The 16,465-nt window shown below is 43.9% G+C and overlaps 2 protein-coding genes across 4 annotated transcripts; one reads left to right on the plus strand and one right to left on the minus strand.

Annotated features, from left to right (window-relative positions):
• Positions 1-223: 223 nt before the first annotated feature.
• LOC128259665 (uncharacterized) lies at positions 224-2,049 on the plus strand. 2 transcript variants are annotated; one of them, XM_052992194.1, is made up of 2 exons: positions 224-508; positions 1,925-2,049. In XM_052992194.1, exons 1-2 carry the CDS (start codon positions 290-292, stop codon positions 2,027-2,029), a joined length of 324 nt encoding a protein of 107 aa, XP_052848154.1. In that variant the 5' UTR covers positions 224-289; the 3' UTR covers positions 2,030-2,049. The 2 variants fall into 2 exon arrangements, with proteins under 2 accessions (XP_052848154.1, XP_052848153.1); XM_052992193.1 differs by having other exon boundaries at positions 1,739-2,029.
• On the minus strand, positions 1,977-15,703 carry LOC128259654 (delta-1-pyrroline-5-carboxylate synthase). 2 transcript variants are annotated; one of them, XM_052992177.1, is made up of 12 exons: positions 15,460-15,703; positions 10,200-10,364; positions 8,945-9,085; positions 8,778-8,885; positions 8,537-8,704; positions 8,265-8,453; positions 7,999-8,194; positions 7,324-7,565; positions 5,282-5,539; positions 3,988-4,213; positions 3,621-3,899; positions 1,977-2,337 (listed from the first exon to the last, which is right to left on the minus strand). In XM_052992177.1, the coding sequence occupies exons 1-12, from the start codon at positions 15,553-15,555 to the stop codon at positions 2,075-2,077; spliced, it is 2,331 nt and encodes a 776-aa protein (XP_052848137.1). In that variant the 5' UTR covers positions 15,556-15,703; the 3' UTR covers positions 1,977-2,074. The 2 variants fall into 2 exon arrangements, with proteins under 2 accessions (XP_052848137.1, XP_052848138.1); XM_052992178.1 differs by lacking the exon at positions 15,460-15,703 and adding an exon at positions 15,288-15,417.
• Positions 15,704-16,465: the final 762 nt, after the last annotated feature.

Here is a 16,465-nt window from a genome sequence, read left to right on the forward strand (position 1 = left end):
GAAATTTGTGCCAATGCTCTTTCGGTCCCCCACTCAGTCCATAGATGGTGTGGCCCGAATGTTGTCACACTCAAAAATGCAGCCAAAGCACTTACACATGTTATAAATGTTGACGATGTCGTGTGGATTTCATTGAAATCAAATTGAAAAAATAGAATTAAATAAATTTGTACAAGTCTGGCAGGCCAGAGGGAGGCGGTGCGTCGACGGGCGGTACGAATGCATTCGGCAATTTTGCGCCTGTCCCCCGATATCGCTTGATCTCAACGTGGCATTAGCCATAAGATTAATGCCTGCCATTCTAATTAAGTGTGCCCATCGGAGGAAGCCTGCAGCGAGTGCATTCCGCGGGCATTCCGTAAATGGGCAAACTTCCGACTCGAACTTCTGGCCCGTTAACTTTGCCAAGTGCTCGGCCACTGCGGAGCTCTACGTGACTGCCGTGCGGATCAGGTACGGACTCCGTCCACGTATCATTGTCCGCACGCGCGGCGAGCAGTTGAAAGAGGTAAAAATTTTGCTCGCCACTGGGAAAGTTGTAGTTCCTTTGGCAGAGCAGATAACTGCAACAAGGGGTAGCTTGAGAAGTGGAAAATAGGGACTACTGAAGTGAAGCCATCCTGATTGATAAAACTCTTTTAACTATGTTGGTAAAACACTTATTACACTTGCATTAAAAGAAAACCAAATGTAAGACTTCGTTACATTGCACCAAACATGTCAGATTAAATCCCAATTGTGTAAAACTGCCATTACATTATTACCAAACGGCATGTCTTAGAAATTATAAAATCAGTTGTGTTAAATATTATTTTTGCTTAATAGCTCAAAAACTTACTTGAATAAAAATAGTCGAAATAGAGACTATTGAAGTCATTCTGGCTTGGAATACCATCAAGATGTTATCCGGATCGATTTAGTTCTTTAAAATATGTTCGACAAGTAGTTATCGCAGTTGCATTGAAGGCAAATAAGTCCGATTTAACTCCAAATGGGTAAATCTGTCATTACATTTATATAAATTCAGTTACCTAGAGCTTCAACAACATACTTGAATCAAACTTTTTAAATAAATCTTAAACTTTTGTTTTACAAAAAACATAGACTTACTTGCCGCTTTCTCATTGAATTGGATTTAAATGATTCAATTTGGCAGGCATTCAAGGATATCCAAAATATATATCTTACCGTTTGCGGTTTTTTACTCGAGTGGGCTTTAACCGCTTCAGCTTGGTATTGCTTTCCGAAACTTCTGAGTCTTCCCTGGCGCTGGCTGACCCCAACGTCTAGGTGGTTCCAAGTTTATAAAGAAAAATACCCCGAAAAAGTTAGCGCGTTGACAGGACGATCCACCTTTGGTGCCAGAACCAAATGCCACGCCTCCTGCGCCCCCAGCTCCAGCAGCGGCTGCGGCTAAGGTTGCTTTCACGGCTTCTGCAGCCAGCACGCAATGCGGAAACTTTCGCCAAAGTGAAAGGGAGCGAAAGCGAGCCGAGCTGGTCGGGGAAACTTGCCCCAGCGCACATAAAAATTAAAATACTTGCCACGCGGTTGCATAGCAATCTGGAGATGCCGCAGGGGCATGAAGCTTCTCGCTTCACGTTCCATGGCTAATTTATGATTTGTAATAGGAATATGCGTATACACATAATACTCGCAAAGATTGAAACTTTAAGCGGAATTCTTGCAGCGCTTTCCAGTTAACAGAACTTTCCTCCTTTTTCCTCTTCCATCGAAGGAGCAGCACCGGAACTTTGGCTGGAAACTTTGCTTGCTTTGCCAACTTACCAGCCAGCTATGCCAGCCCAAGACAAGGGCTGACAGTTTTAACAACGCCGCACTCCCCTGCTTTATTAATTACACAAGTTGTCTCGGCAAATATTTTTCACTCAAATTAATTTCTCCCATGTGGCCACGACGGCAGCTGTCGCCGGGCTTCGTGCAACGCCCCCCCAGTAATTACCCTTCGCACGGAGTGCACTTCTCGCAAGATGATGGAGCAACAATCTATTCGGACACCTACAGCTAAGTACATCTAGATCTGGACCTGGACCTGGACCTGGACCAGGACCGCTTAGTCCAGCGGCAGGCTCTCGTGCAGCCATGTGCGTCCGCCTCCCTCGGCGAAGTCGGCGGCGGCGTGGTCCTGTCCGTTGAGGATCCACTTGGTGGTCAGCAGCCCCTCCACGCCCACGGGGCCGCGGGCGTGGATGCGGGCGGTCGAGATGCCCACCTCGGCGCCAAGGCCGAACCGGAAGCCGTCCGCGAACCGCGAGCTGGCGTTGTGGAACACACAGGCGCTGTCCACGCTGCCCAGGAATTGCTTGGCCGCCGCATCTGCAAATGAAAATGGAAATGGTAGTGGAAGTAGAAGTGGAAATGGGAAATGGGGAAACTCAGAGACTGCACAAATTGTGGCAATGCGGCACTTGGACATGCACACCATCCAGGGCAGTCCAGGGTCCACACGGACCGGCGAAAGAAAGTGTTGAATAAAATTAATTTCCCAAATGATTTAAATTTGTTGTGGCAAGCTGCGGGGATCGCATGCATGCAAAAGTTTGCACGCCAAACTTGCCCGACTCGAATTAGGATTCGGGTTTGGTTTCGGTTTCAAGTTGGAATGGCTGAATTGCTGAAGAAGTGCATGCTGGTACGGCATTGAGGGCTAAATTAAATTACTTGTTGAGATATGGGGCGGTCATGCCATCGGCAGCACGAAGTGTAGAGTTAAGTACTCAAATGCCCATGCATTTAAAATAATAGTGGTGGAATTCTTCAAAACATACTGACGAATAACCCGAGGAATGCCATGTTATACCAAAACTTCTGAGCAACAGAAAAACCACTTGCTAAGTTAAATAAAAAATTTGCTAACCAACTAAAACACCCTTACCCTTTGGGTAAAGGAAACTATTAGAAATTTACAGAGAAATGCCATGCCATACCAAATTTTCTGAGCAATAGAAAAACCACTTGCTAAATTAAATAAAAAATTTCCTAACTTCATAGAAAAAATACCCTTACCTTTTGTGTAAAGGAAACAATTAGAAATAAATACAGAAATGCCATGCTATACAAAAATTTCTGACCAATAGAAAAACCATTTGCTAAATCTGATAAAAAATTTGCTAACTTCATAGAAAAAATACCCTTACCTTTTGGGTAAAGGAAACTATTAGAAATTAAAACAGGATAAATTATTTTAAAGTACAATTACTCCTCGAAAAGGTAGTTAATTAGCAGTTAAACGGGAAACTATCACGCTATTCCCTGCTTAATTTCACATGTTTCTGCACACCCTGTTGTCTCGTAATGTGGAGAATTATTTCCAGTTGCTTGAAACAGAAAATGGATGTGTTCTGTAGCACATTTAAATTCAGACTCTGTATCTACCTCACCTTCCGCTAAGCCCGCAAAACCAAACTATCTGCAGCAAAAGCCATTATGAGGACTCCTCCGACAGCAGTTCGCAATTCTCATTACCCCACAAAACCAACTCAAATTGGAATGGAACTAAGCGCCGGGACAAAGTGGGCCCACAATGGGGGAGGGGACCATTTTTCAACTTCGATTGCCGGCAATCGAAATTAATTTTCAATTTTCCGACATTTCGTTACCATTTTCCGTAACAATGACATCCGTGTGGCTGCTGCCGTACGTATGGATGTGATTAATGGCCTCGTCCAGGCTGGGCACAATCTCGATGCAGCACTCGAGGGCGCCGTACTCGTGTTTCAGGCTCTTGGCCGCCGGGGGGCCAAAGGTCAGCTGCTGGTTCAGCCGGGGGCCGGCATAGATTTTGACGCCCTCGCGCTTCAGCATGTTGCAGACATCGCCGAAGATTTCGCCACTCATCAGGTCCTCGTGAATGAGCAGGGTCTCCATGGCATTGCAGGCTGAAATGACGAAACGAAATGGATTGGGATTAGAGCTCCGTTTGTGGGTCAGTTGAAGGGGCTCTAGGGTCGTAGAGCTGTGGCCTACCCGCCGGATAGTCGCACTTGGCGTCGCGCGCAATGCGCAGGGCCTTCTGCAGATCCGCATCCCGGTCGATATACACGTGGCAGACACCCTCGGCGTGGCCCAGGACGGGGATGTGCAGCGACTGCTGCTGGATGCTGCGCACCAGCTCAGAGGAGCCGCGCGGGATGATCAGGTCGATGTGGTTCTCCATGGACAGCAGGTCGCTGATTTCCTCGCGCGTGGAAACCTTTAAAGTGAACTCAGTGTTACAAATATTTCATATAAACTTAAATTAAATTTAACTAAAGACTTCAAATTAGTGTTTTTATTAATAGTTTTAGTTTTTTGCAAAGTTTTTGAGTATTAAAAATCGTTAACTCGACAGTAAAATCTCAATTCAAGTTACTCAACACAAGAGGTAATTCACAGATTTTTTCTAGGAGTTCTAGGAATTTTATTCGCATCATTCTTTTATGGATCCTAATCACAAATTATAGTTTTAAAAAGTTCACATTTTAAATGCTTGCCGAAGTATTTAAAAATTTTACACTGGTTTTCTCTGATGGTAATCGAAATATTTGCAGTTTAGTGCTTGCGGTATAAATCTTGTATATATTATAAATTTTATTTAATTAAATAAACATTTTTTCAAACAACTTTATCTTGTTTTTTAGTTTAAGACAATTAAAAAGCGAATACTCTGCTTTAGCTTTAAATAACAATATCAAACATTTTGATTAGTTCGACTACTTTAGCCTTTGCCTTGCCTTAAATTTTTTTTTGCCAAGGCAAATCAAGAGTAAAGTCTGAAAAACATTTTGCCTGGATTTAATATCTTAGTAAGCAGATATATAATAATACATGTTTTTGCAAACTATTGAAATTTGAATGCTATCAAAAATTTTTTTTCATTCAATGAAACTAATAAATTGTATACATAAATGCTATATCTTGAACTTTGACTATAAGCCTAGAAGTTCAGTTTGCTCGTACCCGCAGAGAAAAGCCAGATATTAAAATAAAACATTAAACTTTTAAAGGTAACATTGTTTTAAAAAAAAAACATGATATTGTAATTAGTAACATGGGTTAATCCAATAGAAAAACTGTAGATTTACATTTTTTTTAATTTAAAGTGTTACCAACCCCTAGGGGCTGAAATAGTACCGAAAATATTTAATTGAAAGTGAAAATATTTGCTTGTAAAATGTATGTCTACACCCAGAGGTAGATATGATATTTAAATTATTCACATTCATTTAGTACCGGTCTGCCGAACACAGCATTTTCTTGGCTTAACCCAACGCACACTCACCAGGGACACGGCGTGCTCCGCTCCCACGGTGGCCAGCGCCTCCTTGACCAGCTCCATCAGCGCCTTGTTGCTGTGGGCCGCCTCCTTGCCGCCCTTCAGGAGCAGGCCGTTGGCCGAGGCCATCGCCAGGGCGGCGACCTGGGGCAGCGAGTCTGGGCGGGATTCGAAGATGACCAGCAGGACGCCGATGGGCACGGTGACCTGCTTCAGCTCCAGCTGATCGGCGAGGCGGGTGCGTCTGAGGACTCGTCCCACATTCTGCAAGGAAAGGGGGTCGAGATGAGAAGGGAATGCGAATGAGGGGAGGGAGAGCCAATTCACAAGTCAGCGTAAATCGCATAACGTATACGCCATGTGGGACCGGGCCATAAAAATAACTCGATATTTATGCGACAGTTTTAGTCGCAAGGAGAGCCATACACCCATACCCCGCACATCGATTCCCAGGCGTCCATTTTGAGGCGTTACATAAATCAAGTCGCTCGGCGTGTCGTAATCTTTATTTATTTTTAATGGCCTGCTGTCCAACGCCCCCGCCCCCGCCCCCGCACTTGGAGTGACCCGCCCCCTCGCGTCGAGTCCTTCGGCCTTGCGCTGTAGTGAGAAATCTCTGGAAAATTGGCTGCAGATAACATAAAGAGATTGCGGACTGGCCTGAGCTTGACTGGCCTTGTTTGCATAGAGTGGCGCTTCGACGCCGAAGGAGTCCTCCTTCACTTCGTGTCCAACCACTTAACTCGACTTGGGCGCTGGGTAAATTTGGTTATATGGTCATTATTATTGACTCTGGCATTGTAGGACGTCAAACTTTAAATTATATTTGCAGAGGACAATTGGATAAGTCGGAGCCGATGTAGTGGCGCCTTGCTTCAGTGGAAGGATGCAGAGGAAAGTTGGACAAGGTTATTAGGGGTCATAAAGTATGAATAGGAATAGGGAGCGTCTGTGCCGGAAATTGAAAATCCGCGTGAGAAAGTGTATTCCTGCCAGTATTTCATTTCCCCAAATATCATCACCTCATACTGTTACGCCACTAAGTCATTCAGTATTTATTTCGCAATATAAGTTTATGTGAAGTGTAAGTAGCCCGAGTAATTGAAAACTGAAGTACTGCCCATTAAACTTTGAAACGATTCTGGGCCCAGAGGCCAAACAATGTGCGTAGCATTTGTTTGTCGCACGAAAATAAAGCAGAAAAATGGCACAAAAAAGAGAAACACTTTCGCCACTGGAGCGACATTTATTGAGTGCGTTATGGTTTTTCTGTATTCCCAGACAGCTCTCCTTTTTATGATTTTTCACGCTGCCGCCATTTTGTGTCACAATTTCGCTTGCCATTTTTACAATAAACTCATGTCCCCGTCCCCGCCCCCATCCTCGATGGAAAAAGTTTTTGCCAGAAAAAACATGAGGGAAACTTTCTGCGTTTCCGCACAATCACATCCAATAAAACGGTTGGCTTGGGCAGGGCGGCCGTGGCCCCAATCCTGCGATATTCGATCAACTCTGTCTGGCGCTAAGAGGGGATAAGGACAGGGTCAGGGGTCAGGACAGGAATAGGATGCGGGCTAATGTCACTGGCAAGACACCAAACGAGAGCGCATACAAGAAGCTGTCTTTTATCTTCCACTTGCTTAGCTGCCACCCCATCCTGGCAACTTCCGGGCATATCGGGCACATCGGGCACATCGGGCACATCGGGCTCATCGGGCTGCTCCGATGATGACTGCTCCCTGGGCGGACTGTTGGGTCACCATGCGGTCGAGCACCGAGTTCCCTGCAGCTGGGGTGTCAATTTTTGTTGAAGTGTAAAATTGCTTCCAGATTTCATAATGCTGTTAAAGCTCGGCAAACTGCACATGGCTCTCCGAGTGCGCCTTTGTCGGAGCTCATGAAATGGCCATTTCGCCAGGCAGACAAATCCCAGCCGGGGACTAACTCGATTTGGGGCTGACTTTTCGACACTGCAGCAAATGCAATTTGCCAGAAACCTTTTTAGGGATCGGAGGTAGTTAGGTAGTTAGGTAGTTAAGTTCCCCTACCTTGTGGCTGTCCTCGGCGATTTGCTTGAGGCCCACGGACAAGTTCTTCAGCTTGGCCGAGTTGAGCGAGAGGCGTGACAGCAGCGGCTTGGCCAGTCCATTCTTCTGGGCCTCGGCCAGGTCCTTGGCGTTCGCGTCCAGGACAAACTTCTCGCGGCTCACCAGCAAATCGGCCAGGGTGTTAACGGCACTGGCCCTCTGGGCGGCGGTCAGGGCCTGCATCTGACGACTCCCGGTGCGCGCTGCAAGCAAAGAGAAACAAGTTGGTGAAAACAAGTTGCATCTGCCTAATTAACAGGCACTTTCGGCCAGCTGCTGCAGCTGGCCGTAATAACAATTAAATTAAGTTAAGCAACGGCACTTTAGAACCTCCTAAAGTGCCTCACTCCCCCCTCACTTTCGCATCCTGTTTGGCTGGTGTGAACCCTTGTCATCCACTCTTACCATCCCGCCTGGGAAAATTATTATCTAAGTACTGTAGCCAGCTTAAAGCATCGCTCCGGATGATTGGCCATCGATGCGGTGGCAGGTGGGCTCGCTAAACCGCTAATTATGCGCCCCACTTGAGAGCTGAGTGCTCGCCGCCTAAACCGCTTTTCATTGTCTGGCCACACAATTCTCCGCCATTATCCTTTCGCCCGGCTCTAAGTTGTATTATCCCTGCGGTCCACTCACCGTTCTCGGCCATCACCTCAACGGGCACCGTGTTGGCGCTCTCGGTGGCCTCCGTGAAGAAGGTGCCCACCTTCCGGCCGCCAATTATGGTCTTGATGGCCTTCTCCTGCATGCCGTTGCAGATGACCACGCTGACGCCGCGGTCCAATGCCCAGGTGGCCGCCTTCACCTTGGAGTCCATGCCGCCAGTGCCCACCTGAAAGGGTCGGATAAGTGGCTTAAGATTGCAGAGAAGGGAGGGGGTGGGGGGGTTGGCTCGGGATTACCTTTGACTTCTTGCCAAACTCGATGGTGTTGGTGTCGTCGCTGGTGTAGGTGTGCATCAGCTTGGCCCCGTCCTCCCACGGCGGCTTGTTGTAGATGCCATCGACGTCCGACATGAGGATTAGCAGGTCCGCCTGCACCTCGGCGGCCAGCATGGCAGACAAGCTGTCGTTGTCCTTAATGGGAATGCCCTGGATGAGAGGCAGGAGGATAAGGAGGGGGCCAGTCAAAGTCAACCTGGTCACGTGCCAGAGGCAGGGATGGTCGAACTCACCCTCCTTGCTCCGCCGGCTGGCTCGTCGTCACGTATGAACATTGGCGGGGAGACGGCGTCGTTGGTATTTATGATTGGCACAATATTAAGGCTAATTAATTCGGAGAGCGTGCAGAAGAGATTGTTGCGTGTCTCCTCGTTGTAGAAGTCCGGCTTGGTAACCAGCACCTAAGCCCAAACAGCCATCACGGCCCACTCAAATCTGTGTGTCTAATTAGTGGCTGGATGTGGTCCCACTCACCTGCGCTATCTTGACGCCGTACTGGGCAAACATTGCGTCGTACAGGGACATCAGACCGGACTGACCCACCGCAGCCGCAGCTCGCGGTTCCAGTGTGGCGCCATCGAACTAATTTCGGAGATCAAAAAAGTCAGTTAGAGCTACACCAGGATTATTCCGGCGGCTACCTCTTTGCTGTCCTTCGGATTGAGGGTCTCACGCATCGACAGCGACATAAGCAGCTCCTGGGCAAGCTTCTGTTTTCCGAAGGCCACTGCTCCACTGGTGACCATCATCACCTCACGACCCTCCAAGTGGCACTCGGCAACCTGAACAATGACAAATGGTGGGGGTTGCAAATAAAATAAGGATATTTTGAACATAATGTAAGCTAACTGAAAAAGCACGTATTTTATTGTACCCAAACTACGAACTCAGTATATAGATAGTATAGTATAGAGCTCTGCACGAGTTGAGCTTAGAATTAGCTCCGATCTAAAGCTTGATCTGTTTGTCTATGACTTAGGAATTATAGGTCATGGATAAATGGAATCATCGAGTAACAGCTCTATGATGATTAAGCTATGATTATATTGACTTGTTTGTGTAACAGATCAGATCGAGTAGCTCAGAAATCAGCAAATTAAACAATTTAATCAAGCTCAAATTACTCGAACGGAAAAGGCTCAAACAGCTCATAGGGTTCAATGTCAAACATTTCTAAAAAATGAATTTGTTCCTATTTCCCTCAGGATTTGAACTACTCCAGTTTATCTATTGCTACTAATTTAGAAATGGTTAAGGAAATCCTGTTTTTAAACAGGAACATAAATAAATAAATTACATTAAAACTTATTTTTGATTTTGTTATTCGTGGTTAAAAAGAGAAAACAAAGTTTTAAAAGTTAAAAAAGGTATGTTTTAATATAGATAATCTTAACTCTTTACTAATCGAAGTGAACTACTCTATTTTATGTACTAACAGTTTACTTTAATTGTAAAATATGTACTAGTAACATAAATAAAATTATAATACATCCCGAATTGCTTTGTTCAGATTGCTTTGCTAACGTGATATTTCACAGCTCTGATCCAATAAATGAACTACTCAAGCCCAGGCGTGTACGATTCCAATGAGACTTTTATTTCGATCAAATCGAATAGCTCATTGTAAAAATCTGGGAGCTGCGCTATTCGTAAAAGTTTCATCAACAATAACACTATGGAAATCACTTCGTTTTTAAAATGACCTAGAAAGGTGTCTAAAAGTATGCAATAAAAAAAGAACACAAGCTTTCGGAATGACCCACACGTATTTTCGGACTAAAATATATTGTTGCATACTCTTAGACACATTTTAAGAGTGTTAAAACCTAGTGATTTCTCGCATAGTACATACATATGCAGGGGAATGCTGAAGAATATAATGGCCACAAATCTTACCTGTTCCACTATTGAGGCCAGTCGCCCCAGGGCAAGTCCATGGTTGTCCTCGCGGGTAATGACTGCACTGCCCAGCTTGACCACCAGCCTCCGGGCGTACTTCAGTTGGCTGCGCTCCGTGAAGGTGGGATGAGCCTTTTCCAAACGCCGCTCCGGCGACACCAGCTGAAAAGATCGTAAATCATTAGGCACCGTCTTCCAGGCCAAGTCCACTGTCTTATCGGCAATACCAATGCCAATCGGCGAAAACAGCTCGGAAAGGAGAGGTCATAAATTGCGACAGCACCAACGTAAGCCATAAAAACAACAAAGCGCGGCATAAATGGCAATCCAATTAATTAAACAGTCCCCGTCAAATGCACCTAATCAGTTTGTAATCAGCACAACTGCAACACCAGAGTCCCTTCCCTGCTGGCTTCATTCGAATTTCTAATAATTATTATGTGTGTTAATTGGTTTTTTAGCCAGCGGCGCGTGGTCAAAAAGTCAGTTAGTCCAACATGCAATGCATAATCAATTTTAAATTACTGCTAATTGAATTTTAGAATTCCAACATCGGTCCATTATACATCGGATCTCAAACACGAGGTGCTCTAATTAAAAGAGCTTTAGTTCTTAAATTCAAGTATTTTTTTAGTAATGTATATGTCTGGAAATCAAAGTTCAAAAACTTGTTTTTGTTTTCGACTAATTGTTCTGATTTTAGAAACTGAATCCTTGTTTGCAAAAATCTTAATCCTGTGGGATAAAATGTAAAATACATATGATGATTGCTCCTTTGCACTAGGCATCATCTAAACCGTTTCTAAGGGCCAACCTTTGATAACAATACAAACAAGAAATAACTTTGAAATCGAGAGTCCCGACTATATGGTGCTCATTACATGAACATTACTTTATTGAAAACGATCAACTAAAATAATAATTTAGTCATAATATTCCTGGAAATAGCTTGATCTACATAATTATCAAAAAAGGGAATTTTGCAATTTGTGACCATTTACTAGAAGTATTCTATTATTTTAGCTAATGAATAAAATCAAACTTGATACATATATTGCTTGGAAGCTGAATTCATATTGTTAGCTTCAAGTTTGAGCAAGTCTAACTCTCATTTAATTTGCGTTACAATCTTCTAACCAATAGGTATTATAGCAACCTTTGCGAGGGTAAAAAAAAACAGGATAAGATTAGCACGTCGAGGAGATAACTGCTGAGAAAACAGCCGAGCAAACAACAAATTTGCTTTTCCTACCCCAACAGCTGCAGCTCATCATCCCACCTCGCTCATCCATCAATCAAAAGTATTTTTATTAGCTTTTCCTTTTCTTTTTTTCGCCCCATGCTCCACTGGCTTGTTTGGGTGGTAGCTTTGATTGCCTTTCAGGCGCAATAACATCAAATCAGGGGCTTTTTTTCATACAACTCAGCGCATTTGTCGTGTCAATTATTTTAGAAAAATCAACTCAATTTAAGGCGTAAATATTTTGATTTCGTTACACTCGTCTGACAATTGTGATGGCAATTGTCAAGTGCAGCTAAATAAAATCGTTCGTCGACAATCACAAATGTTGTTTTGTTTACTTTGTTTAATTGTTCGTCCGCTCACCGCTTGTTATCACAAAGTTCATTTTTATCACTATCGCAAAGAAATCCAAAAGCAAAACAACGAAATGCGTTTTATAACTCTGTCTGGCTCACCCACCGCTCTAAAACCTATTTTTGGTTTTGCCGGCTAACATGGCGTATGCGTGATAGCGAATGCATTGAGTCGAAGGTCATGAGTGGCCCCAGGCCTTAGCTCCCAATTCGATTGTTTTTCAATCGAATCTCAGATAGTGGCAGGAATAGCCGATTCCCCATCTCCCGTCTGAACAGTGTCTGAGGCCTGTCAAATGCGATGACACCCTGTGTAATTACTGAGCAATTAAGGCTGGCTCTTCCTACAAACATGTGTTGTGGCTCTTTCCCGGTTTCACTCTTATCTACAGTCCGTCCCAACCTTGTAAGACTCCCGCAGCCCTCGACAGATGTTCGGCGATGATGTTTGTGGATCCCCTGACACTTTGTCGCCCCTGGTCGCAGGCTGCCTGTCGAGATGTGTTTTCGCTTGTTTCCCAATGCTTTATGTCTCTATGCCTTATGCCTTTACATTTCATTTGAATGAAGTCTCAGTAGTTACAAATAATTTTTTAGGAGTTAGTCAAACGGTCAGATAACCGAAAACAAATCTTTTTACAAAATCAAGTTTATACTTCTAAATTCATAAAGTGTCTAAGCGGGTTAAAACAATTTCATAATCAGTCTGGTTTTTAAAGATAACTGAAGAAATTATTTAAAAAACCTTTAAAGGAGTGTATTTTAAATTATTCACAATTAAACTTATATTTGCCGCCTCTTAAACCAAGTCAAGGTTTACCTGACGTAAATCGGATTTAATTTTATAAAAATAAAAAAAATGATTTATTGATTGCCCTACAATACAAAAAAACTGGTTTATTTTCAACCAAAATGGGTAAGCTCACAAATGGATAACCAAGTGCTTTAGCCAGCTGGTTCTTTAATATACTGCTTTTTATACATCAGTATATTGACAAATACTTTTATTTAGTGTAATCGTCAGCATTAACTGGGTATTTTGAAAGTGGTCCTAAATGATTTTTCACTTAATACTTGTTAGGTACAAGGGTATATTATGTTAGTCACGAAAAGGAAGGAATTTAAAAACTCTTGAGAGTTACTAACTTCGGAACTTTTTAGTGCCTATATTTTTGGTGGAGGAACATCTTTTTTTGTTAAATAAGTTTGTCGAATAGTATTTTTTCAAATATTTTTACTGATCGTAGGCAAATTACTAATGTATGCTCTTGTACGCAGAGTTCTTTCGATTTGAAAGCTTCAGTCGGGAATCAAATGCTGGGTATCTCATAGTCGGGTGTACATTGTGCTACCACATGTGTTGCTCCATTTTTTTATGATGTGCCCCGCACACGCACGTCTCGAGAAGAGGGTAGCGTCCGAGACCGAAGGCGCCATAACTGCCAGCACGTGTCAAAATGAAGGGAGTCAATGGGTGAAGGTGGTGCGGCGTGGTGGTGGTGGGTGGCAGGGTAAAGGGTGCTCGAACGACCCTGACCTAGGCAAATCGTTTTGAGGGTCAAGGGCTGGGCCCGATGTCGGACATATGCAAATGCGGCGGCGAGGAAGCCTGAGGGCAGGACACAGTCCTTGCCAGAGGGCAAGCGGCGCAAATGGTGTTGCATGTTTAAAGGGGTTTTGAGTTTATTGTAAAGCTGACCTCTTTCCCGCTCGCTCTGATGGAATACCATATTTACACTTTTAGAATTTATTTGAACACGTTTTTGCATTTGCCTGACCCAGAAATCTGGCACGGTCCGGCAGCTGTCATGCTGTGACAACATTTTATCAGCTTGTCGGGCACTTTTCCCTTTCCCGCTGCTCAGCACTCGACTGGTTTCCATGTTAGTGGAAATCAGACCGAAACTGTAAATGATTTACAGCTCCGAGAGGCGTCAGCCGAGAGTCCTTCGATCGATGCTCATTCAATTAGCCGGACCCCTTTCTTGATGGCCCATTTGTCCCAGTTTATGGCCTGGTTTAGGGTTATGCCGAAACCCTTTCAAGCTGTTGTTGGTCAGCCATAAAGAACATGGAGTGGAATATTACGATAGTGTTTTGTTGCTTCGATTGGCATCTGATTAGACATAAGTGGCAGGGAAAATTTTAAACAGCTGTTGAGGTGCTCCCCCAATCAGCTTTAGCTTTTAAAAGCTAATGCAATCAAAAAACTAAACTTGTGCGACCCACCGAATTGTTGCTCATCGTTCCCACAGCCATCTTATCAGTGTATCAGGGGACCCAAAAAAAAAAACAACACCCCTAGACAACGGCTTCGCACTCAATCGTCATGACTCCGCTTGCTATAATTTTCCCCTTCACTGAAATCAAGGCAAATCATGCAAACAAAACACTTTTACAACTTTTTCAATCCTACTCATTACTTTTTTATTACTTAGTTTTACTTCAGTACTGACCCAAAGACGCAAAAACATATAAAATCTTTATTCCTTGAACCGAAAATGAATCGAGGAACATTGCGTATACGACAAGTAAGCTGATATAGTTGTTAAGTTGAGCGGAATTTTTTGGGCTAATATAGTTGAATTGCCTCTATTTTTGCGTTGTTTTTTGCCAATCGGACGAAACATAAAAGCAAAAACCTTTTTAACTTAAAAAAATAATACGAATCTAAAAAATTCATTTCAGGTTTTGCATCAAGACTTCTCCAAATAAAGGACCTTTGTAAAGACTCACCAAGCTGTCGCTCATCGTGTCACCGTATCAGGGGACCCAGAAAGCCCTAGACACTGCTTTCACGCTCAATCGTCATGACTCGGGGCGCCATAATTTTCCCCTTCGCCGAAATCAACATTAATCAACGCTTATCGGTCAATAGACTGCCGATTTCTTAATAGCTTTTTAAGTATATTTTTTTATGTATACGTACGTATGTTAAATAGAGTGAACCTTACAAATATTAATATTAACAAGAAAATTGCAATAGATTGCGTTATCTGCTGAACTGCAAGGTCACTATTACAAGCTAAGTGCGAGCAGTAAGTCGAATTTCCAAAAATACATATTTATGCTAATAACATAAACGGTTTGGAAAATGTTTGAATAAGTCAATAGATATGAACCGAATAAACACATTAAGCTTGATAACTAGGGTCTTCCATATCCCAGAGTGACACTACAGAAGTTCCCGTTTTGTGGGCGTAAGAGTGGGCAGATGGACAGATCCTGATCAAAAGAATATACATTTTACTGGTTCGGAAAAGCTTCCTTCCACCAGTTACATACTTTTCAACGATCAATTATCCCCTTTTATTCTACGAGTAACGGACATAAGAATGCCATGATCAACATAGATTATTTAATATATGGTGGATATATGATTTCCTTTGTTGAGTGTTGTAAGGAAAAAACAAAGAGCCTTAAAAGAATGATTCCCACTCTGAACCAGTTTCCAACCGGTTTTGTCACTGCTCATTTGGTTCTCCTGACCTGAACACAAAGAACTGATAGCGTCTGATCAGCAATCAAAGGTCCATTTGCACTGGCACAAAACCGAGACGGACTTTGCATTCAAGAACTTTTCCACCGGCACATAGACGAGTGGTGGAATCACTGCCAACCGAAGTCACTCCGGCACACCGGTTATATAAGCCCCACTCACTGGCTGTCGGGGTCCGTGGGAGCTGGCCGCTCGCCAGGCGTTTCTGGAGAAGCCGTTGCGCAGGCTCTGGGCCAGGTGGAAGCTGTTGCACAGCATTTTGGGCAGTTAAGCTGAGGATCGAATGCTTTTAGTGGAAGAACGGATCTACTGCAAATCACGGAACGCGCTCGAAACCGCACCTCGAAGCCCGACAAGTTGTACTGAGGCGAACCAACGGACTGACCGCCTTGGTCGCTGGTCGAGATAATGTGGGGCAAACATGTGTAATTGTAAGTGTTCATTGCGATTGCGATTAAAATTTGGTGTACGGGGCGGCCTCTCTCACTGGAAATGTTATCAATCAAAGCAGCTCCTACGCTCTGGCCCGGTCGGATTGCGACAAACATTGGACCCGAGAGAGTTCGAGGGGCTTATCAAGTGGGGCAAGCGACGGGAAGAGCGCTATCTGGCGGCTTGGGGTTTGGGTTGGCCAGGCCATGGGGGCAGTGCGTTTGGGTATTAATGATGAGCAAGGTGTCTCGAAAACCCCTTGACGCAATCAATCAACGATGACCCTCCACTTCGATGGAAACGAAATTTTATAATTTCCACAGTGAATTACCCATCAAATATCAGTGCCACTCAGCCAGAGTACCATAAATAAGAGGCTGTTTGAAATATTAATTAAGTGCTGAAAATGTCGACTTGTTTATTTCAATGGGAAGCCCCCTCAAAGAAAATTCCGACTCAACTATCCTGCAGCCATTCATTAAATTATTTTCAAAATGCAGCAGCCACAACAGTCGGGGAAACGACTTTCGGATGACCTGGGAAATGTAAGCCTAACCCACCTCAAAAACTCGTCCATGAGCTCAGCATATCCGGAATGAGTTCCGGAACACAGCACAAAAATCCCTGACAAAGAGCAGGACTGACACCCGAACACAGAATTATTTTCATAATTAAATAACATTAAAAGTTTTTGTTTCAGCTTTGTTGCAGCCCCAGCACAGTTTCCACGGCCACC

This window comes from Drosophila gunungcola, assembly GCF_025200985.1.
Source record: "Drosophila gunungcola strain Sukarami chromosome 3L unlocalized genomic scaffold, Dgunungcola_SK_2 000009F, whole genome shotgun sequence".
Taxonomy (NCBI): domain Eukaryota; kingdom Metazoa; phylum Arthropoda; class Insecta; order Diptera; family Drosophilidae; genus Drosophila; species Drosophila gunungcola.